Source organism: Hylaeus anthracinus, unplaced genomic scaffold, assembly GCF_026225885.1.
Source record: "Hylaeus anthracinus isolate JK02 unplaced genomic scaffold, UHH_iyHylAnth1.0_haploid 3, whole genome shotgun sequence".
Lineage (NCBI taxonomy): Eukaryota > Metazoa > Arthropoda > Insecta > Hymenoptera > Colletidae > Hylaeus > Hylaeus anthracinus.
The window spans coordinates 5,331,772-5,356,358 of record NW_026535284.1 but is presented as its reverse complement, the minus strand read 5'-3'; the positions used below and the strand labels follow the sequence as shown (position 1 = coordinate 5,356,358).

The following is a 24,587-nucleotide window of genomic DNA, read 5'->3' as shown; positions in this document are numbered from 1 at the left end:
CACACACACACACACACACACACACACACACACACACACACACACACTAAAAATAATTACATCTCAACACTAAACCTATCACGACGGGGCAAATGATTGTTTCCCAAACATTTCATGTACAGTTCTCATATACAATGTATACATTATATACAAATACAAAGTATATAATACAGTATATAATAATTTGTATATAATCACAGAATTTGTAAATTATAGGAGTTGGAAATGTAAACATAAACGAAATATAAACACCTAAATTTTCCTCAACACTAAACCTACTGTTGTTTCATTTGCACTTATTTCTATCGTAATCAAACAAACGACCAGTCTTTTAGACACTTTTTTCAATTCAATGCAAAAACATTTGACGTGATACTAAATTGAATAGTACGTAGTACAAAGTACTACACCTACGGCCTCGCAATTCGTATATACGGATAACGAATAAATTATGTACAAATGCAAAGTATATAATTTGTATATAACACTTTGTATTTGTATATAAAGTACATAATTTGTATGTAATACTTTGTATTTGTATATAATTTATACATTATCCGTATATACGAATTGCGAGGCCGTAGTTGTAGTACTTTGTACTACGTACTATTCAATTTAGTATCACGTCAAATATTTTTGCATTTAATTAAAAAAACTGTCTAAAAGACTGGTCGTTTGTTTGGTTACGATAGAAATAAGTGCAAATGAAACAACAGTAGGTTTAGTGTTAAGGCAAATTTAGGTGTTTATATTTCGTTTATGTTTACATTTCCAACTCCTATAATTTACAAATTCTGTGATTGTTTGGTAATGTTCAACAGTCATAGAGAAAATAACTAATTGAAATTGAAATACTGCCTAGATATTGTCACTATGGAATAACATGACACAACTCCATCGAATGAAGTCTTATCATAGTGGCTCAGGACGAACATATTGCAGCTTTTGCTACCCTCGAAGTGGATAATAAAAGAGGGAGCGTGTAGCTACTGTGTTTTGATAGCAGCCATATGAAACATAGAAGTAGTATAAGAATTATATAACACGCGATAAAATGATAGCTTTGGATTACATTTATTTTTATAATTTTTGCACGTTAATGAACGTTCTACGAAATGAATAATTTTCAATTGTTTACGTGAAACCAGACATGCTTTATATTTGTATACATTATGTATTAGGTGTAGAAATGAATCCTGTGCCTTTATATTCAATCGTTTATAACTGTAGTTTAAATATAAATATTTACACGTCATTTTGCCATGTTAAATTATTAATCTTCTAAGTTTCAATATCATCTTCATTAAAATGGATGCATGGACGTAACCCGAGTCTCAAGCTGATGGTCATTAAAATGTGTCTGTATGTACGAAGTTTAGTAGTTATTAAACTTCATCTGTTGTCACCTTTCATTTAATAATTGAGAAGTATTTTTTCACCATTTTCGTGCAAGTTTTTTTTTATGTGTACTTAAGTGTACTAAAGTGACGTTTAAACAAAACAGTTTCTCGCCACGTTGATAAATGTCTCAACCTGATGGACATTACAATGTATCAATATGTATGCAAACAAATTTCGTCTATCGTCATTCTTCTTGAAAATTACAAGTGTACTAAAGCGTAGTTTAAATAAAAACATTTACTCGCCATGTTAATAAAAGTCTGAATCTGATGGACATGACAATCTACCTCCATATACCAAGTTCAGTAGCTCACAAACGCTTATTATTACTTCTCTAACAGGTTACAAGTATACTTGACAATTACTAGGTGCATACATTAATTTTCGGCCCTCACATTGAATTATTTACAACTACAACTTAAAGACTTAACCTTCAGCAACAATTTTTTCTGTATTATGCATTATGTATTATGTGTTGTGTATATAGCAAAATAATCTCTGTGTAGATCTTCTAATTCCATTAAATGGAAGAAAAAAATTATTTATAATTATTAAACAGATATATTTAGCCACTATTTAGTTTTACTATTACACTATATGTATTCTCCTGGAATGTGTGAAATTTTTCTTTATAAATAAATGTTTCTCGGTTTAACTTAGAAAGACACAATTAATTTCTACACCCAATAGAAATCAAAAATTGAATATTTGCTTTATTATTCTATTTTATGAAGTTCCACGTTTGGGTTAGGTCTGGGTTAGGTCACAATTATTAAACAGAGTTTAATAATTACTTATAATTACTAATGCTTAGAATAATTACTTATAATTACTAATGCTTAGAATAATTACTTATAATTACTTCAATTATTAAACTCGCTTTTTCCAGTGATAAACATGCTTCGAGAATACAGATACAATTCAACAGTAACTCATACAAGTGACTTTTATACACTGCATATCAAAATTATACATTGCAATGTATAATTTATACGAAGTTTAATAGTAATCAAATTTCGTCTATTATCATCTTGCATTTGATCATTGAGAAGTATTTGCTTACCATTTTGACGCAAGTCTCAACCTGATGGTCATTACAATGTATCTATACATAAACTTTAATAGCAAAGAAATTTCACTTATTGTTGGTATATTAACCTTTCAATTTCTCAATCTAATTTCTATTACAATGAATCTATACTCAAAACCCAAGACTCAACCTGATGGCCATTACAATGTATCTATACACAAACTTCTATATCCAAGAAATTTCACTTATTGTTGTTATATTAACTCTCCAAGTTCACAGCCTGGTCTCCAGTATAATAGGTTTGCATAAATAACCAAAGTCTCAACCTGATGGCCATTATAATGTATCTACATATACACAAACTTCAATATCCAAGAAATTTCACTTATTGTTATGATGTTATTGTTGTTATATTAATCTTCCAATTTCTCAATTTGACCTCCAGTACAGTAAATCTACACTCACAACCCAAGTCTCAACCTGATGATCATTACAACATATGTATATATACGAAGTTTGTTAGCCAAGAAATTTCACATATTGTTGTTATATTAACCTTTCAATTTCTCAAATTTGTCCTGCATAACAATAAATCTATATACATAACCCAAGTCTCAACCTGATGGTCATTACAATCTATAAATACACAATCTTTAATAGCCAAGAAATTTCACGTACTATTAGGTAGACCGAAAAATAATATCGTTTCTTTTACATTAAATTCAAACTTTTCTATAAATTTCTATCTTTAATTCATTGTATAATCGCCCTCATTGTCAGCAGCTTTTTGTCACGTAGTGTGCAAATTTTCAATGTCAGAAAGATCAATGAGTTGACAAATGATAAACAAGTATTTAAGATGGCAAAAACGACATTACTTTTCCGTCCACTTAATAGTATTCTTTTAATTTAGCAGACTACAACTGTGCTTGTCAATTATTGCCATAATTTAATTAAAAGCTATGACAGAGGTTTCGCGACCCCTTCGAGCTTCCCTCTGTGACGTATAGCAGCGTACTCACGTTGCTTGGAATGAAAATTGCACTATTAGCCTGCAGTATACCGTGCACGGTTAATTGTATAACGTGGAAAATTGCGCTAACGAGGAGAAAGGAAGGGAATTATGGCATCGATGCACTCACGATCGTGTAATGTAAACCTGCTTCCGAGAATGTGAAACTAAAGACGCGGCGGTTACGACGCTCCGCGGCACCGGTTTGAAGTTATTTCCGCTTTCCAGCCAGACACGATCGATGTGGCTGGCGAACGCTCGTTGTGTTGCTTCGGATAAGTTTTGTCCCGGCTACTATACAATCGGAAAATCCTGGACAACTTTTTTCTGCTGTTACGGGGCTGTTCGCGACTATGGTAGCCTTCTGTCCCCTTTCGCGCCATTTCTCTTTCTTTCTTTTTTTTATGATTATTCTGGCCCCTCAAATCGCGCACAGCTGCAGAAAAACTCGTTGCAACCGACCTTTGCTGATGGAACTGGGGTGGCCAACCGGGGAGCATCTGGCCCCCTCTCGTCTGGTTTCGGCCCGTTGGCATTTTGAACGCAATCGGGACTGTTACTAAAAATAATCCATAATAAAATAAATACATAATTGATTGCACGCCAATGTGGAGACTACTTATGTGAAATTTCTGTTGGATTAATAGGAAATTTGCATAAAGAATTCTTTAGATATTTATGTTTAATAACGTAAATTATAATTACACGTGGTATACAGGGTGTCCCAAAAATGTTGTGACACCTTGAAAGAGGTGGTTCACGAGGTGATTTGAAACATCTTTTTCCTTAGCGAAAATGTTGTTCGAGGCTTCGTTAAGGAGATATTAACAAAAAGATCCGACCAATCAGAACGCGAGTATGCCGGTGGAGCGTACGCTACGCGCTAGCCGGCTTCGCTCATACGCTACCGCGAGCGCTCCCCCAGTATACTCGCGCTCTGATTGGTCAGTGTTTTCCGTTAATATCTCCTCAACGAAGCCTCGGACCACATTTTTGCTAAGAAAAAAGTTGCTTCAAATCACCTCCACCCTGTACATACAAGGTGTCCCAAAAAATGTTGAAGATAGTTGAAAGAGGTGGTTCAGGAGGTGATTTGAAACAACTTTTTCCTTAGCGAAAATGTTGTCCAAGGCTTCGTTAAGAAGATATTAACGAAAAACACTGACCAATCAGAGCGCGAGTATGCCGGTGGAGCGCTCGTGGTAGCGTATGAGTGCAGCCGCCTAGCGCGTAGCCTACGCTCCACCGGCATCCTCGCGCTCTGATTGGTCGGGGTTTTCTGTTAATATCTTCTTAACGAAACCTCGTACAACATTTTTGCTGAGGAAAAAGTTGCATCAAATCACCTCCCGAACCATCCATTTCAAGGTGTTACAACATTTTTGGGACATCCTGTATAGGTACAATGTTTTCCTTTTACTTGGGTCACCTCGTTACGTCTAGAGTGAGAGCCAAAAATCTACTAAAAACGTACCGACGCTTCACTTACCCTGTTCGCATTGTACAGTAATGCTCAACCTTTACAGTGACACTCACATTACTCCTTTACACTAAACTAAATTTACTCGATTCTTAACAATTTCAAATTTTTAACTTCCCGATTTATCGAATACACAATCGATGTGTATCAATCTAACTTAAAGCTGATTAGATTTTGTTCTAATTCGGTCCAGTAGTTTTTTAGTTTTTTTGAAGAAAACTTAACTCAATAATCCAATCTAGATGAGAGAATATAAATTTATGAGTAAATAACTAAACGGAAATAATATATGTACATATATTACTATTATTACATTTGTATGCATATGTATAACACATGTATATACATACAGGGTGGTCCAAAAGTATGGAAACAGTCAAATATTTCCAAAATGAAACATTTGCGAGAAAAACGGTATAGAGAAGTGTTTTAGGGTTTCAAAATTTCTATTGAACGATCGTGTCCGTTTGACCTTCAAAGGACCGGTCAAAGTCACGTCAATGTCAACATGATTTTTTTAATGGAACACCTCATTTTTTATCGTCCACTGCGAAAGCTGGCTTGAGACCTTTTTAAAACACTAGCTTTTTTTAGATATTAGAACTTGAAGTTTCGCATTTTAAGATTTTAACTCTTTGCAGTCTAGATATTCTTAAACAAAAATAATTAATTTTTAAAACAAAATATATTTCATATTTAATATTTCATGATATATTTTTGTATTCATAGTTAAAGTTTATCAAATAGTAACAAATACTTATAGTTGTTATTTTGAATCGTTAAGCAGACGAACAATTAATTTAACGAGTTTTGTCAATTTCTGCTTTGAAGTTGTTTCCTGGTTTGTAAAGATTAAAATATTGCCGTAATACGAAAAATGAGCTAAACGTATGATTAAATCCGTTTATATGAGCAAAAAGTCACAAGTAGTGGGGGTAATAGGTGGATTCTATTATATGAACCTACAATTTTGATACTGGTTTAGCAAATCGCGGTTTAAATAACTCAAACATACCAAATTTCATGTAAATCAAATAAATTTGTAATATACAAGTCGGCCATATTGGATCCTCCATTTTAAATTTTCAAATTTTGATTTTAGATTTGTAATCAACAGCCAAAATAACTCAACCATACCAAATTTCATGTAAATCTAATAACTTTTAATACACATGTCGGTCATATTGGATCCTTAATTTTCAATTTTCCAAATTCTGATATCAAATTCGTAATCAGCAGCCCCAGAAATTGCCGCATACTCGCTTTCATACAAATCTGAAAACTCGATTAATTTTAACCAAGCGTTAAAAGCTAAACACTCCACGCTGTAACGAGTTCATAGAAATGTAGCCTTACTGTACAATTTTGTCAAAGTTCGCCCGACGTAGGATCGTAAAGAGTCAAAAACTCGAGAAACGTGATCGAAAGTTTTCTATTTCCTCTATAGTTAATCTTTCGCGCTCGAGTGGCGCCTCTAGAGCGACATATGTAATTTAAAAGTGATTTTTGAACGTACAATTTCAATTGTACTTACATCAGAATACAGCTAATTACAATTATTAATTGAAATAATATATATATCGGGTCGTGAATGTTTTTAAATATTTCTTTTCGAAGCAGGGTTTTTGGTTTTACAGAAATTTATTATAAAACGGACTCGATTTGATTCTATAGAAAAATGCCTCGAGCGCAAAGGGTTAAATCACAAAACATCAAATAAAATAATAATAAAAAAAAAAAAAAAAAAACAATTTAGATATACTAGCAAACGAAACGAAAGACTAAAATCGTTGCAATACTCTCCGAGGCACCCCGTATACGTCGTATTTTCCACCCTTAAAATGTCCCGAGAGAGCAATGTGAGATTGAAATTTTCGAAAGACTGTTGCCGCACGAGATTCGACCCATAAAGCTAAAGGGAAATGGATCGAAGGCTGATTATACTCTGCGATACTTTTTGATCACCCTATAAACTAGAAATACGCATTGCCGCGTTGCGTCGGAGGGCGATACACCAGCAGTTACTACCGTTCTCTAGGGGCGGTTACCCCTTCCCCAGGAGTTGCCCCACCAACGTTGACGGACTCGACCCTCGTTGGAACCTCGGTCGATGGGTTGGGATGGTCGATGCAGTGTTTCCATAGAAACCAGACGCGCCGTCCGCCACCCCTTTCTACAGTGCATTCAACCGAGGGTTGCAGTCTTCGCTTGGAAACGTACCGCTGTTCCCCGGCAACAGTAGTCATCTTGATGATCTCCTACCAGGGCCACTAACTCTCTCTAGAACACGAATCATAACTATTAGGTTATCCCAAAGGTTTCTTTCATTTCATTCAGGCGTCTGGCCACCCTGAGCGCTCGCCAGATGGCTACTATTCTTAAAAAAAAATTAATTAAAAAATTAATCGAGTAATCGGAAAAATCCATTGCTATTCTTCAGATAATGTACCTTAAAAGTAGCGTGTACAAATTTCAGAGCAATCGGACCGCACGTTTACTTTCTTTTGGGATTATCTCGAAACTACATTTTTCGAAATGGTACAACGTGAATCTCGTAAACTATCGGTCCGATTGCTCTGAAATTTGTACACGCTACTTTTAGATACATTATCTGAAGAGTAGGATTTTTAGTTCACATAGAAGAGAAATGTATGAAATTGAAAATTTCTTTTGGTTTTTTTTTGTGTCAAACCAAAATTACGACCTGCATCTTTCCCGCCAATAAGAGGTTTTAATTGTGAGGTGCTCTACAAATGTGCGTCGCCAGTCGACTCAATTTCAATATTTCTTGTTGAAAAAATTTATACAGACTACTCAAATATGTATGAAAATAGGAGAAAAAGTTCGATGGAATTAATTATTTTTTTCCATCCTAAAAAAATTCACGAAAACCCGCTTTTTTTGGACCTCCTAATTCAGGATAACCCCTTAATAAGTAATATATACTCAATATTTTATGTCTAACGTTACACTGATGGACATAATTATTCGACACCCTATTAAAAAAAAAAATATATATATATATATATATATATATAAGCTTGTATACGTAGCATAAATAATGATGGGATGAAAAAGTACTATTCGCAAACTCCATCACAATGTTAACAAACACAAAGCGTCGAAGCATTTCCAAGAATTGTAATGTTTGGTTTCTTCTGTAGGATATAATTATAAAACATTAATGTTAGTCGACTACAGACAGTCGTTGAATCTGAATATATTCGTGTGTTTCGTATTGTGAATTCTCTATTATAGTGATTTTGTTAGTATAAAATAGAAAAACATTAAAACTAAGATCATGCCACGTGGCAAAGTTCTAACTGAAGAGGAAAAAAAATAGAAATGTTTCAAAGAAGAGCAAAAGGAGAGAATTTACTACAAATGTCACTAAAAATGAAAAGAAGTAGGTGTGTAATTCGTAATTTTTTAAATAATATAAAAAATTACGGAAAGAAGAAGAGATCTGGGAGAATTAATTGTTAATTAGTTGGTATGAATTGAAATTGCACTTCTCTTATCAGCAGTAAGAGAAATGTACGACGTGCCATTTTTTAATGTGTAATATAATGTTTAACTTTGTTAAAAAAGAATTGTTGTTGTGGTTGTTTCATGTTGCTTATAAGAGAAGATATTTACTAAACATTGCAAGTCTTATGGAACCACGTAATTTTAAACATTTTCTAAAATGTCTCACAATTTAGAATTTAACTAATTATAAATTCGAAAAAGAAGACAAGATCTATTTCTGTAGAATTATTCTATATTCTATTTTCTATAGAAAAGTTGAATATATTTTTTCTTGAAATACAATGGTAGAAACAAATTCATAAATGTGATGTACAGTGGTGTACAGAGACCGGTCTTGTCGTTCCTCGTGATTTTCTCCATGCACTTAGGCGCGATTGCTATGTACCAGCATGCAAAGATGACCCTGCAGGGTTGACAAGATTTATGGTTTGCCCTTGAGTGTTTCTCCAGAGGAGATCCGATCGCCTAGACAGCCGGTAGAATTAATGCTGTTGCCGTGTATATACATAGAGTGCGCTGACGTAAAAAGGCGCAGACCAGGAACACGGCCATCTTCAGAACCAAAGAAGAATAAGAAGAAACCTGACTAGCCTACCGCTCTCAGGATTTCTTTCGCCGGCTGCATTACCTACCGCTGGCTATTTTATTAACTAGAAATCACAAACGCACAAGTTTTGAATGCGATTACATGCAGTGACTGTATACAGAATTTAGCGATAGGGAAATAACCCTCGAGAAAGAGAAATAGTATAAAGAGTAATATGTTGTTATGAGAAGTCAATAATATAAGGAGCCATATATTATAATTTTAAGTATTACTAACTAAAATGTTAAGTATAAGCACAACAAGTAAAATAGAACTAAGTCTCAAAGATTTTTATTAGATCATAAGTTCAACTCTTGTATTTTATACTTCTGTGTCAAAGAAAGTGCAAAGTAGAAGTTATCTACGCATTATAATAAATGAAAAAAAGAAAAGGAATTTAGCGATGCTATCAAGTATCAAAAATGGAAACTGTTTAGCTGAAGCTTAAGCATTTTGGCGTTAAAAGTGCTAATCATAGAATTAAGATCATTTGATCTTAAGAAGATTAATCTTATATTATGTTATACTAATTGAAATTGAAATTCAAGAAAACTTGAAATTCGAGACAAATTGAAAGAATAAAGAACGTTTCGTTGGAGGGGGGATCCACAAAATTTGAGAAGCACTGCTGTAATTGGCGCACGAAATTGCTAAGTACCCAGCATCATAGTAATGAAAAATTAAAAGTTGTATGATTTTTCTTTACAAATAAATAGCAAGTTTTCTTTGGAAAGGCCTAATAATAAGGAATAATTGATTTCTACGATTAATACACATTATATTAATTGACATTGAAATTGAAGAAAAATTGAAAGTCAAGAAAAATTGAAATTCAAGAAACATTGAAAGAATAGAGAACGTTTCGTTGTGGAGGGGATCCACAAAATTTGAGAAGCACTGCTGTAATTGGCGCAGCAAATTGCTAATTGGACACTCGGAATAGAGCGTATACAGTGTCCAACGAAGAAAGCATAATTTCCTTGGGAAAGACTTTTGACGGCAACGGCCAATAGTTGGAGCATAAACGCAGTAGCATTTCTGGACCATTGTTTCTGGCTGTTTGCCATTTCTTGATACTTCACCGCGAGTACAAGCCGGAAGCTGCTTTGGTTTATTCCCACACGCTGCCACTCGGAAGATTTCCGCTCGTGAACGATTCAACGATCAACGGGTGCTGCCCTCTCTAATTAAATCACCTAAACGGTTCTGTTTCACCCGAATGCTCCCGGTTAGGCATCCGTCTAGATAGAGGAAGAGGAATACGCGAGAAAAACACTGGCCAGGGAAAAAGAAAGGGGGACTGGTTGTCTGACAGAGTGCAAGGTCACCAATGCGAAGGTCATCGCACCTCTGCTTGCCGCGAGTGAGTTCATGGTGTTTCACGCTATGACGCATTCGCTTTTTCCAGTGAGAAACATGCTTCGAGAATACAGATACGATTCAACAGTAACTCGTACGAGTGACTTTTATACACTGCATATCAAAATTATACATTGGAATGTATTAGGTTTTACCAAAAGTTTCTTTCGTAATTTGCGCTCAATTATTTTGTGTGACAGTGTTTATATAAATAGACAATCTAATTTCTTAGATGTTGATGTTGTAACAGTAATGGAGCAAAATGAACTGTACCCAATATTAATTAAGATTAATACGAATTAAGTATCAGGTTTTACCAAAAGTTTCTTGCGTTTTGCACTCAATTATTTTGTGTGACAGTGTTTATACAAATGGACAATCTAATTTCTTAAATGTTGATGTTGTAACAGTAATGGAGCAAAATGAACCGTACACAATTCAATAATGTAACATTAGACATAAAATATTGTGTATATACTGCTTATTAATAAAATGAAAGAAACTGTTGGGACAACCTAATGTTTATACGAAGTTTAGTAGTAATCAAATTTCGTCTATTATCATCTTGCATTTGATGATTGAGAAGTATTTACTCGCCATTTTGATGCAAGTAACCTGATGGTCATTACGATATATTTCTACACAATCTTCAACATTCATCAAATTTCACTTATTGTTCTTACATTAATGTTGCTATTATCTAAGCAATCTTTTTCCAATTTAAAAAAAAAAAAAAAACTGGATATCTCCTTATCTTTTAAAGAGGTATTTTAAACAAAACTCATCTCACAAGCAATCCTACTTTGTTTTCAAAATTACTGTTTACATCATAAAATTCAACAAAAAGCATTCGGTAAAAATTGTTAAATAAAAAACTTTTCATCGACAATCGTCAATGACAAAAATACAAACAAGTCGTTTCAGCATTACTTAATATTGCAGGAAGGTCTTGTTTCGATGTTCCTCACCGTTTCAACAACAAAAATTCGAGAAAATTTATATTTCAGTCTCTCAAATAATTAATAATAAGTGTATCCCTACTCCGACCAAGTAATTAAAATTGATCACCTCTCATAATTAAGAAACTAAAATATCTTAATCGCAAAATATTTGGGCAAACGTTGGGAAAACGTTGAGACGGAGGGTAGGAGGGGAAACGATAGGGGAGTGGCGGGAAAGAAATAGAGAGAGAGAGGTGGAGGGGGATGGGAGAGGGGGTTATAGAGGAGTGGGGTGGCTGAAGCAGGCAGGGTGCATACACCCGGATCGATGAACGTCGTTCAGGGGTCACGTTTGCCCCCCTTGCGCCTCTGCAACTGCTGGGAAGCCTGAAGTGTATCAATTCCCTACTCCCGATCACCTTCCACATCTATGTACAAGCTGCTAACTCAAATAGAAAACGTACTCGCAACGTCTATACTTTGTTTTTTACGGTCTACGACTTTCGATAAGAACGGTCGCAAATTGGGTAAAATAGCACAAATAAATAAATAACAATTATAAGACAATCTATCCATCTATGTATTTGTAACGTCACCAGAACTTTTACTACTTTTCTTTAAGGGGGTATTATCCTCTAGAAACTTCAAAAATTCGATGTCTTTTTTTTTGCATTTCCTTATCATTTGGGGTTTCGAGATAGTGCCTCTAAAATATTAATTTGAAATTCGAAGAGCTCTCACAGTTACAGAGGCTTAAAGGCTGTTCACCAGTATTAGTGCTAAATGTATAGCAAACTTTAAACGCGTTATTCTCGAAACGACATTTTTCAAATCGGGCGCACGTTTTTCTCATAAACTATTGGACCGACTGACTTCCGGTTTTACACACATTTCGAGGACACCATCACCTATGATCTGAACTAGAATTATACCGATAGCTCGAACGTGTTAGCCCTGCTCTCATATTTTAGTTGACAATTTTTCAGGAAAATTAAACCTTTATCTTCAAACAGCTGCGATTCCGATACAAAATTTAGTACTTACTTCATTCTAGTTCAGACGATAACTATATTCGTATAGATTGAAAAAAAATATTTGTTTTTCTGTCTAAGACGACTAGAACCGCCACAGCCTGTGCGGCCCGATTGAACGAGCGTCTCGCGCCACAACCTGCATAACAGCGCATAACTTGTATAGATTTCAATCAAGTATTTCATAAAAATTTGTGTTGTTAGTTGAAACGTGTTTTATTATGCATAAAAAAAACCCTGGTACTGTAGGTTTGATAGTTTTCGCAAAATTAATTCCTAAACATTACTGAAAAAACAAACTTCTAGACGATAATACACCCTTAATACAAATGAAATTTTGTTCAACTGCAATTATTCAGGTAACCCGTTTAAAATCTTGTTTAATTACTACGGACTGCGAATCTTTATGCATTTATAGAAAATTTGAATGTGCAAGAAACTACAAAATGCAAACAATATGCAAGAACGTAAAACAGATTGAAAGAAAAGTTCGTGTTAAAATATTTGCAGAATAAAATAAATTCCTATTTAGATTGAATTTTTATAGGGACGTTCGCAAAGATTTTATTTTGAATAAAGATGCGCAGTCTATTAATTACGTTCTCGTGAATAAGTTTTGTATTAATACTAGCTGATCCCAGAGAACTTTGTGTCTCCTTACCGTTACACAATTTCCGTTTTAAATATATATATATATAATTCATAATGAATATGTACACAAGACCACATATTATATTCAGATTGTAAGTGGCAAATTTCGAATCTGAATTGTTATCGAGGTGGCGAGTGATGTTTCTAGTTACGTTTCATTTCGATAGGTGGCGCTGAGAATTTAAATTCTATATTTATGAGCTGATTTTGCTCATACTTGCAGGAAATGTTTATCGGTCGAAAAGAAATTGTCAGAGTGTGCTTTGCATTCGGTAGGTGACGCTACAGTCGCACTTCAAGTAATCGACTTGATCAACAACAGACATTTGAATATCATTGTACTGCGGTATGCAAATGTTAAATTTTTTTGTAAATACTCACATCGTAATGTTTCTTTCGCCGATTTAATCGACCAAGCCTCCTTTTCATCTAACTATTCCACGACGTCTTTTATTCCTTCTAAATGCGTTGGATAAAAAAACGCAGGTTCCAACTAGGCCCAAAAATATGCAACCTTATGCAAAATAAAAAATATATTTATGGAATCATCTAATCGTGACATAAATTTCTGTCCAGGTCCCATTCGTCTACCTATTTTCTATAAAAACATGCATTTGCATAAAGATCCGCAGTCTATTTATTATACAGGGTGTCCCAAAAGTCGGGGAGGAGCCGGAAATGGGGGGTAGCTGAGACGATTCTGAACAACAATTTCCTTTGCAAAAATGTCGGATGGGGCTTCGTTAAGAAGATATTAAGCGAAAACCCCGACCAATCAGAGCGCGCGTAGACCGTTGGAGCGACCGCGGTAGCGAAGGCTACGCGCCGGCGGCCGCGCTTGTACGCGAACAAGTGACTCGACGTGCATCGAAGGAAATTGACGCTGCCGCCTAGCGCGTAGCCTTCGCTACCGCGGCCGCTCGAACGGTCTACGCGCGCTCTGATTGGTCGGTGGTTTTTCGTTAATAATTCAGAAACGAAGCCTCCACCGACATTTTTGCAAAGGAAACTATTGTTCAGAATCGTCACAGCTACCCCCATTTCCGGCTCCTTCCCGACTTTTGGGACACCCTGTATAGGAAGTAGGAATTTTGGAACAAAAGGTGTAAAATGCACCTCTCTCAAGCTGGCGGGACAAATCAGCAGAATCATATCGGACTTAATGGAATATTTAGTACTTATTTTGTACTAGTTTGTACCGCCATTAATAATTTTGTATCTGTTACCGTTCACGAAAAAATCGTGGCGCTGCTAGCTTGATATTAATATTACGATTTTCTTGAAAACGGTAACAGGTACAACATTTCTTTTGGTGGTATAAACTAGCACAAATTCAACACTAAATGTATCCGCTTTGATTTTTTCATGTATATTAATTTTTAACATTTTCAGCCACTAGCTTAATATTAAGCTAGCAGCGACGCGATTTTTTCGAAAACGGCACTAGGTACAAAATTATTGTTGGTAGTACAAATTAGTACAAAATAAGTACTAAATATTCCACCAAGTCCGATATGATTCTGCTGATTTGGTCCGGCCAGCTTAAGAGAGGTGTAAAATACGACTAAACCGAGTAAAGAGATTCGATTTCTTTAAGTTAGAGTTGACCCGCTGCTTTTAAAAATAATCACACGAGGACAGTACTAAGGAAAACGTGGCAAAGAGTGCGGGAAAAAAGATTATATAGAAATAGTAAAGAATCGACAAAAACCGTATAAATAAACTTTTAATGTCGTTTCTTTGTATTTCAGGTAGGATAGGGTAGTTGTATACCCTAGGATAGGGTATTGTATGAATAAATAAAATCTTTGTTTTTCAGAGCAACACAACTAGTTAAGGTTATTTTTGTCGGTTCCTATTAATAAGGATAAATAGTCTTACACGTACATATACATATACAATGAATAAGACGATAAGGTGTATCAGTCGCTAAAACAAAGTCTAAATTTCTGTTGACAGGGATGCCGGTTGACTGAAGATGGCCTCGCCGACACTCTCGCTGGAATCGCGCGCGAATTCCATCGGGTCCCTGGCCTCGCTGTCCCCGCTCACTGTGAGCGGCAGTTCTCCGCCCGCTAGCGACTCGGCAATCTGCGACGTCGACAGCTGCGACCTCTGTCTCGACCAACAGAAACCTGGAGAGGCGCCCTGCCCGCGGTGTCGCTTAACCGCCGTCGGCGTTCGCTGTACCGGCTGCAAGTCAACCGAGTCCGACGCTGTAGCACGTTGCTTCGACTGCGCCAATTTCCTTTGTCCGAACTGCGTGATGGCGCACCAGTTTATGCACTGCTTCGAGGGCCACCGCGTCCTCAACCTGAGCGACTCCAAGCTGGAGACGTTGACCAACTCGGGGGCCACTGAGATCGGCAAGAACACCCTGGTGATGAACGGAGGGAACGGAAACAGCGAGAAGGTACCCTTCTGTCGTCGACACAAGCAGGAGCTATTAAAGTACTTTTGCCGCACCTGCACCGTATTGGTCTGCAAGGAATGCACCATCACGGACCATTCCGGCCCGATGCACGACTGCGCGCATATATCAGAGGTGGGCAGCCAGCAGCTCGAAGCTATAGCGAGGGTGGTCCAGGAATGCAGAGCCAAAGCAGCGGACGTCAGGGCAGCCGTGAAAGCGGCGGACCACGGTGCGGCGCGTTTGCAGGTGCAGTACCACAAAGCGCAAAACGAGATCAACGACACCTTCCAGTTCTACAGATCCATGCTGGAGGAACGCAAGCAGGAGCTGCTGAAGGAGTTGGAGTCTGTCTTCTCCACCAAACAGATATCTCTGGGCGTTCTCACGCAGAAGGCCAACGAGATGGCCGATAGAATGCTCCAGACTTGCGAGTGCGTCGAACGGTTGACCAAATTCACCACCGTTACCGAAGTGTTGATGGTTAAGAAGATTCTCGACTCCAAGCTCCAGTTGCTGCTCAATTACACACCGGATGTGGGTAACCAAACCGTGGATCTCGAGTTTGTCAGCAACTACCAAGCCATCCAAGTGGGCGTGAGGAACACGTTCGGCTACGTGCGAAGCAACAACGAGAACAATGCTGGACCGATTGGGAAACAACCGCCCATCGCAAGACCAACCGCGCTCTCCAGCAACGGTAACAACGGAAGCAACGCCACCAACGGACCTGGCAGCGCTGGATCCCTGGGTGGTCTCCTGCTGGATCGACCTTACAGCAACGGACTGATATCCTCCAGCTCGAACTGCACCTCGTCCACCTCGCCGTCCTCGTTCGACACCAACAACAGCGTCATCACCAAACGCTTCAGCTCCGCTAATAGTTTAGGCCCGTTCTCGACGACCATCAGCGACCTCAACCTGAACGGCATAAACGCAAACCCTTACGAGAAGTGGAGCAACGGTGGCAACGACGCCTACCCCGTGGTCACCACGAACGACCACTTCTCCATGCCAGCGTCGGTAGTCGTCGCTGCGAACGCAGCCTCCGGCGACTCCGTCCTCGACCTGACCTCCAAGCTCATGTCCGCCGCAGCCATATTCCCGCCCAAGTCGCAGATCAAGCGACAGAAGATGATCTACCATTGCAAGTTCGGGGAATTCGGCGTGATGGAGGGCCAGTTCACGGAGCCATCCGGCGTGGCGGTGAACGCGCAGAACGACATCATAGTGGCCGACACGAACAACCATCGCATTCAGATATTCGACAAAGAGGGCAGGTTCAAGTTCCAGTTCGGAGAGTGCGGGAAACGGGACGGACAGCTGCTCTACCCCAACAGAGTCGCCGTGGTGAAGACCTCGGGCGACATAATCGTCACGGAGCGCTCGCCCACTCACCAGATCCAGATCTACAATCAGTACGGCCAGTTCGTGCGCAAGTTCGGGGCGAACATCCTCCAGCATCCGCGCGGCGTGACGGTCGACTCGAAGGGACGCATCGTCGTGGTCGAGTGCAAAGTGATGCGAGTGATCATCTTTGATCAGGCGGGCAACGTCCTTCAGAAGTTCGGATGCTCGAAGCACCTGGAGTTCCCGAACGGCGTGGTGGTGAACGACAAGCAGGAGATCTTCATCAGCGACAATCGTGCCCACTGCGTGAAGGTGTTCAACTACGAGGGCGCCTACCTGCGTCAGATTGGCGGCGAGGGGATCACGAACTACCCGATCGGAGTGGGGATAAACGCCGTAGGGGAGATACTGATAGCAGACAATCACAATAACTTCAACCTGACCATCTTCACTCAAGACGGACAGCTGGTCTCTGCCCTGGAGAGTAAGGTGAAGCACGCCCAGTGCTTCGACGTCGCCTTGATGGACGACGGTTCGGTCGTCCTGGCCAGCAAGGACTACCGACTCTACATCTATCGCTACGTACAAGTACCACCGATCGGCATGTAGAGAAGCGACGCGCCACGACGCCGACGATGATCTCGGATCGTTATCGTTGTTTCTGAGGCCTGGATCTCATCGACCTTTTTTTACTTACAATTGCCTATCTTCTTCTTCGCCCACTACCACTGCTCGTGCTCACTTCGCCTATCAACCTTCACCTCACTCCCGTTTACCGAGAAACCAAACGCAAGCGCACGCGAGCGAGTACACGCTGATCGAGTCGTCCAAGTTCGAGGTGACCCGTCCGACGAAACACGTGGCTTCCGTGCGGGGACTCATTCGGGTGTCCGAACTCGTTTCATTTTTACGCCTAGATTCAGAAACGGACGTTGCCGAACGAACGCTTTTAAACGAAATTTTAACGCTCGTCTCGGTCTTGGCGGCGCCTACGCGCACGCGTGCGATACGCTCCTGAGAATAGAATGAAAGGCGACCTCGGAACCACGCCCACTTTGGCGCGCGCGTCCCTCGCGCACGCGCCAGACAGGGGGGACCCGCCCACTTGGTCGCGTGCGCAGCGTCCTCGCGCACGCGCGAGTCATGGAAAGACACACGTGTAAGCGCGTATACGCGGAAAACTTACTTGTTAATGTTGTTATAACTGAAAATACTGTTGTTGTTGTTTAGTTGTAGAGCTCGCCGCCGCTAGTCACTCCGCCCCCCTTTCCCCTATTACTTTTCCTTCTTCCGTAAACCTATCGTATCCTCCAAATCCCCCACCCTCGTCCTTTTCGGCATCTTTTTCGATCAGAAATCGCGAGGGGCGTTTCTCTCAAGGCACCTCGAATCGTATCACGTTTTCTACACGCATCTATCTCGATCGCCGATCCTTCCAACACGGTTTTGGGACTTGGACTCGAAGACGTTGCGCTTCGTTTCACCCTCGATGGCTCGCGGGGAACGTTGCGCGACAGTTCGTCGCTCTCTCTTCCTCTCACGCGCGCAGTAGGAAAAATAGCAAAGTACTCGATCGACGTTTGGTACCTTGAATAATCACCCACAGATGGCATTGACAATCGATATCAATCGTGTCCTGGTTCACTGGAAACCTTACGCGCACAAACACCCTTCGCTTCTGACCTTCGAAAGGACTCTCAGAACTTTTAGTTGAAAATCCTCATCCCTCCTCATCTCTCGAGTGTTTGTTCCCTTATTTTTAGGTGGTTAAGCAGATATTCTTTTATATTTATACACGGACACGAGTTTTGTTTTGTTTCCAGACTCGCTTAAACGTCATTTTACAATGACAACAAGTCCAAGCACTCATTTCATCTTCTTTTTCATTTTTTGTTTTCCTTCCTTGTTTACGGACATTTTTTTTCTTTTTTTCTTTCTTTTTTTTTTATCCTCCGCAGATGCTTGTTTTTGTTTCTTTGTGAACGTAGAGCGTGCGTAAAATTTGTGTTTTGCTCTCTTGACTGAAGAAGCATTTCCAGGGGGAACGTTCCTTCCCCTAGTTCTTCTATTAATTTCATACTTTTGAACCGTAGTTTTTTTTTTTTTGTGTTTACGTAGCGAGTAGTCGTAGTGAGTTTTAGCAATGACACCGAGGTTGTTTCTGCTCTCTCCATTCCTCTCCGTGCCGTTTCGTTGCGCGCTGGACTTTCCCCGTCGCGCATGCGCGTGGGATTCCCCTCGGACCACTGGCGCCACCTACTCCCTATTCAGTGTCCCTAATCGATCTTACCCGACGCTTCCCACCTCCTCCGAAACTCATTCTCTGTTTAGTGTGACCAGTAAAAATGATTTGCGATAGTGTTCTCCTGAATTGGAATGTATAGTATTAATATATTTTGTTGGATGAGTCGACAACAACAGAAGCCTCGCCTAGGGGGCTCTGCGACCCGAACTCATGCATGTTTACTATTACAATATTATTATTATTTTTTATTATTATTATTATTATTATTATTATTATTATTATCAACAACATTATTAATAATATTATTGTACGTATGTATTATTATTGTATTATTACGATTTTTTTATTTTTATCTATTCATTATTTAAATGCTGTGTTACGAGTTTTTGTAGGCATACCTCTCGGATGCAACACACCTAACCGTCGTTAGGCTAGCTGGCGTGTTAAGTTCCTCGATGTAGAATGGGAGAACTCACCTATTGCTGGCATCTTGGGAAATTGTGTAGAAAAATTAATAAATTGAGATTCCTTTTGCGTCGCCCCGAAGTTTTGGATAGTTCTTCGGGATCCATCCACAATTTCTGGGCTACCTGAGCGGTGGCGATGAAACATTTGTACATTTTCGATTCAAGGACTTCAGTTATTTAACGCTTTGAACATAATTATTTTCTTTCTCGTATTTAACACACTTTATAGCGCTAGTTTGGTAATTTTAAACTGGAATTCGAATTTCGAGAATTTCGAGAATTTCATGAATTCGAGAACGAAACACTCTGGACGCCATGTTTCAATGTGTCATGGCGTCGACCGCAGAGCGCCAATCTGTCATGGCGTCGACACTTGTTCGATTTAAGTAATTCCAACCTCTAGATGATTCACTGGAGTGTTACAATATCGATCTCGATGTTTAAACCATTGTTCGTTTATTAGAAGCTCGAGAATAAAGTGTAAAAAATTGTTAGACGTACATGTTCTTTGATATCAAGAAAGCACGATCGCCCCAAGAGAAAAGCAAAGTGAAAACTGCCCTCGAGAAGAGATCCTCGTTAATTCGTCGCAATGGCGTCGCTCGTTGTTATCTTTATCGAGGTGCTTGCTCGCTCTTACCAATTACTTCGACGCCAGGTGTCTGTCGTGCACGTTTGCAGTATTCTAGCCAGTTTTCAAGCGTGTTTGAAGAAAGTACGAAAGAGATTGAGAAAACGGATCGCCAGTCAAAGCCAGGGATTGAAAACAGTGTAAAATATTGAAAACATACCTGTTATGGAAATTCAGGAAGAACGTATCGATTCCTATGATCGATGTCCTACTGGAAAACGAAATTGTTAAAAGTGTCTTATACCCTTCTAAAATAATACACGTATCTTCATAATAATAAACTTTTTCTGAATTTATAAATTTCAATTCTGTGCTTGCCAATGACTTACAAGCTTTCTATTTTTTTTTTTTTAATCATTTTAATAAATGTTTGCGGATCGCAGATACTTAGAATCTTACGATAGAGAAATAAGTTTCGGCATATCTTTTTTAATTTCTCTTTCCAGAAACACATCCTTCCGACAGCTCTTTCGAATCACTGCGTAAACAAATTACAACAAGTTTATAAATAATTTATGGATTTATGAATTGTGTAGAGATTTTTTATACGTTTTTTATAAGTAAGTAGACTCGTACATTTTTTATACGTTTTTTATAAGACATACACATCAATTTGTAAATCATTTATAAATTGTTTATAAATTTTTTTTGCTTCTCTCCTTTCTTTTTTCATTTTGAAACTTCGTGAATAGAGCGTGTATTCTTTGAGTAAGATTTGTCTTCGAAGAGCTGTCGAAATGCTTAGAATACACTTTCTGGAAAGAGAAATTTCCCAAATTTTTATAAACATATAAATTCGTTCACTTAGAAATAATAATACACTTTTAATAATTTACGTAAAGACTCATGACTTTTATACCGTCGTATAAATTACACAGCCAATTGGAATCGTAATCGGAATCTACGTTATCATTTCTCCGTAATTATTCCAAATAGCAAAATCAATTTCAAACAAATATATTCAAGCTCTGGTTTAATAGCACATTTGTTGAATCACGCTAACCGAAAGACGATATTTAATATTACCATTTAGTTCCTATATATGAAAGTTATTTTGTTCTTAATTTCTGCGATTCGGAGCTTTTTGTTGTTGAATGAAAAAGAAAAAGAAAAGAAAAACGTCAAACACCTCTGGAAACGATGAATTATGGTTGTTTTATTCCATTATCGAGATCGCTGTACGACGTCCATTAGTATTTAAATCACGTATGCCTGTGTTGATTCGTAGTTAATCTTAATATTATTACTCTTATTATTATTATTATTATTATTATTATTTTTTATTAGTTATTATTAATTATTAGTTATTGTATTACTATTATTACGTTTACGACCATTCAATACCCAGGAAAGAAACATATGTGGAAACGAGAAAGGTTGAACAAGAGATAATGCCACCTTGCCAGCTAGCCGTCACTACCACCCTTTTGTTTGTTTATATATTTTTCTTGGTCGTTTCGATCAAGATCAATGCCAATTGATCTCTATTTGAGAGAAGCGCTGAACAAAAGGAGAGACACGAAAAAAAAAGAAAATAAGAAAGGAAACTACTTTGAAAAAATGCATTATTCCCAAAGTGAGAAACGAAGTCTACGCCTTTGTGTACGTACGGGTGTATGTGTGTGCCTGTGTGTATGCTTGAGTGCGCGCGCGCGCGTTTTCTGTTTGCACCTCCACTCCCCCATTGCATCCAGAAAAAAAAGTAATTGCATAAACGCGAAACACATGAAGAAAGCGACTCTCTCGTATTATTATTATTATTTTTTCTTTTTTTTTTTTGTACTGGTTTGTTATGTTATTATTTTTAGACGATACACAACCCAATTGTTCTTAATTTAAATTGTAAATCGTATTTTTGTTTGTTTTTTTAGTTATATTTTGTTGTAAAATGCTTTTTAATAATATTTTCAGTTCACATTACACCGACACCTTTTTGGTTTTGATCTCAGTTTATTTTTTTCTCTCTCACTCTGTTACCGTCTCACCTCCTCGTGGTTGATCGAAGGCGATCGAAGGACGATTCAAGGTCGATCAAAGGCAATCGCTATTACTTTGATATCGATGGGAAATTCTGCGAGCGATTGCCTTTGAAACTAGCGTGCTTGACATTGAAATTGTTATAACGATGGTAGTGTAATGTTTAAATGGTTGGCAAACTTTTTAAACATCCTCGAATAAATTTTGTAAAATTCAGGATTAAACGTAGATTTATTTAATTACTTTTATTCTACACAGAAGTAAACAAGTTCTTTTTAATTAACTCGTCGCAAATGAATTGGGGGAATCAATTTGTGGTTTAAATGAAAGATCCAATTTTTATAACAATATTTAACGTAGATCTATTTAATTACTTTTATTCTAGACAGAAGTAAACAAGTTCTTTTTAATTAACTCGTCGCAAATGAATTGGGGGAATCAATTTGTGGTTTAAATGAAAAATCCAATTTTTATAACAATATTTTCAAGCATGAGAATCGAAAGCGTTTACTGTATCATAAGCCTGTTCATTATGAAAATGGCACGAGTTCATTTTATCAGAAAATTGAATTGATTTTGAAAGTTCTATAAACAATGTACAAAGTTCAAGTAAAAATGTTTCATTGTCAAGGAAGCAGTATTTTTTTATGAACCTGTTGCGTTTAGTTGACGAATAAAAAAGGGTATATATTTTTGCAACATTATATGGTTTTACGTTTGCGATACCAAAAAGAATCTAATTAAATAATTTTTTAGTTAATACTTTATAAACCTTTTTTCGTCGTCAGAATAAAATAAATTTGGACCACTCTCATAATGAAGGGCTCGTGCATAAAAATATTTGTTTTTTTTTTTCTATTATTAATACAAAACGACGATCTTCTATCTTTCGATCCCTTTCAGCATGGACGAAATGTCGAACAAAACCATTCCTGATCAATTCCTAAACAAACATTCCATTTTAGTATTAGGCAAGGTATTAGACACCTGTATTTTATTTTTCTTTGTTTTTGCGTAGCTTGGTAATTAATAATATAGATATAAGTATAGATCTGCTTTTTGGAACCACGTCCTCTGTATTTATTTTTCTATTTTTTATTGTGCATCAATTTTCGTAGAGTTCTCCGAACGGGATCAGAAGCTTGAGTACCGCTTTGACCTTGAGAAGGACAAAGGATCCTTCTTGGTGATCACCTAAACAATCCTGAGGATTTTGAAAAGAGTAGAGCCTCGTTATTTCACGTTTGGTTACCATTGAACAAAGTTTGGTTACCTTTTCCAAGGTACAAAGATGAGCAAAATTCTTATCTAGAGAAAAAGTCGATATTTAAAAGATAATCAGTCTGATTTATTATTCGTTCAAATGTATAATTAGAAATGAAATTTCGTGCCAATCGAATAGAAAGCTAGAATAAAATTTTGCCCATGGAAGCACACTCTTCCCGTCATCAAGCGAAAGTCTTTTGCAAAGATGGCGTCCGCTATTCATTTCAAAACTTTTGTTAAGATGGCGCTGGTTGCCACAAATTCCACCAAATACATGTCCTCTCGTTTCTTTCCCTTCGTGTTATCCTTTCATTTTGTCAAAACAGAACGCTCACAATACGTGACTATGTTTAATTCGTGACTTTTAACACTGTAATATTTAATACAAGTGCGGTTAGGGTGTCTCAGAAAGTATATTCTGCGCTTCAGTCGCTTCATAGTATTTTTAAATCATTTCTCATTCTGTTTAAACATTTTTTCCAGGTTATGGATATATGCTTTCTATATTTATATAAATTTACACTAATAATTTGCATTATATAAGAGAGTGAATCAAACGTTCTAGCCAGTAGGCTAACCATAACCTAAAATTACTCATTTATACTCGAGACTTTTGAATGCATTACGAATTGTCGTAATCTTTGATAATTTATACTAAAACTACTAAGATTCCGTGGCTACGACATTTATTTCATTCCGGGACTACTAACCATAACCTAAAATTACTCATTTATACTTAAGATTTTCGAACGCATTACGATGTGTCGTAATTTTTGATAATTTATATTAGAACTACTAAAATTCCGTGGCCCAAAAGCTTCGAGTGTTATGACTTGTTTTACTTACAAGAATAAACCTCTAAATTAGCTGAAAAATGCCGGCGACCAATCAGGCTTAAGCAACGTTATTCTCTACCTACTAGCGCTATTAGTTCACGTGCTCGCCACACGCTGAAAAGCAAGTTCGCTTGATTTTTCTTTTCGAAAATGTAACATGTTGCGGGTATTCTTAAACAAATCAAAATTTCAAAACCTGCTGTACATTCTGAGACACTCTGACAGTATTAATAAAGTCCAGTAATGAAAATTTGTATGATGGACAGTTTGATAATTGTTTATTGTACGTAACACTGATCCATAGGCGTATCAAGCTGAAAACGGTGCGCAGCTTTCCGAATTCTATTTCTTTAGGAATATACAATAATACACAATAACAAAAA

At 37.7% G+C, this 24,587-nt stretch overlaps 1 protein-coding gene across 3 annotated transcripts in view; it reads left to right on the top strand.

Moving 5' to 3' along the window:
• LOC128893656 (brain tumor protein-like) overlaps positions 1-22,051 on the top strand; it is a 136,464-nt gene extending 114,413 nt beyond the window's left edge. For all 3 annotated transcript variants that reach the window (XM_054154785.1, XM_054154786.1, XM_054154784.1), the window contains one exon: positions 14,982-22,051. In XM_054154785.1, the coding sequence (XP_054010760.1) occupies positions 15,001-17,391 (2,391 nt within the window). In that variant the 5' untranslated portion in view covers positions 14,982-15,000 and the 3' untranslated portion in view covers positions 17,392-22,051. The remainder of the gene's footprint in view (positions 1-14,981) is intronic.
• Positions 22,052-24,587: the final 2,536 nt, after the last annotated feature.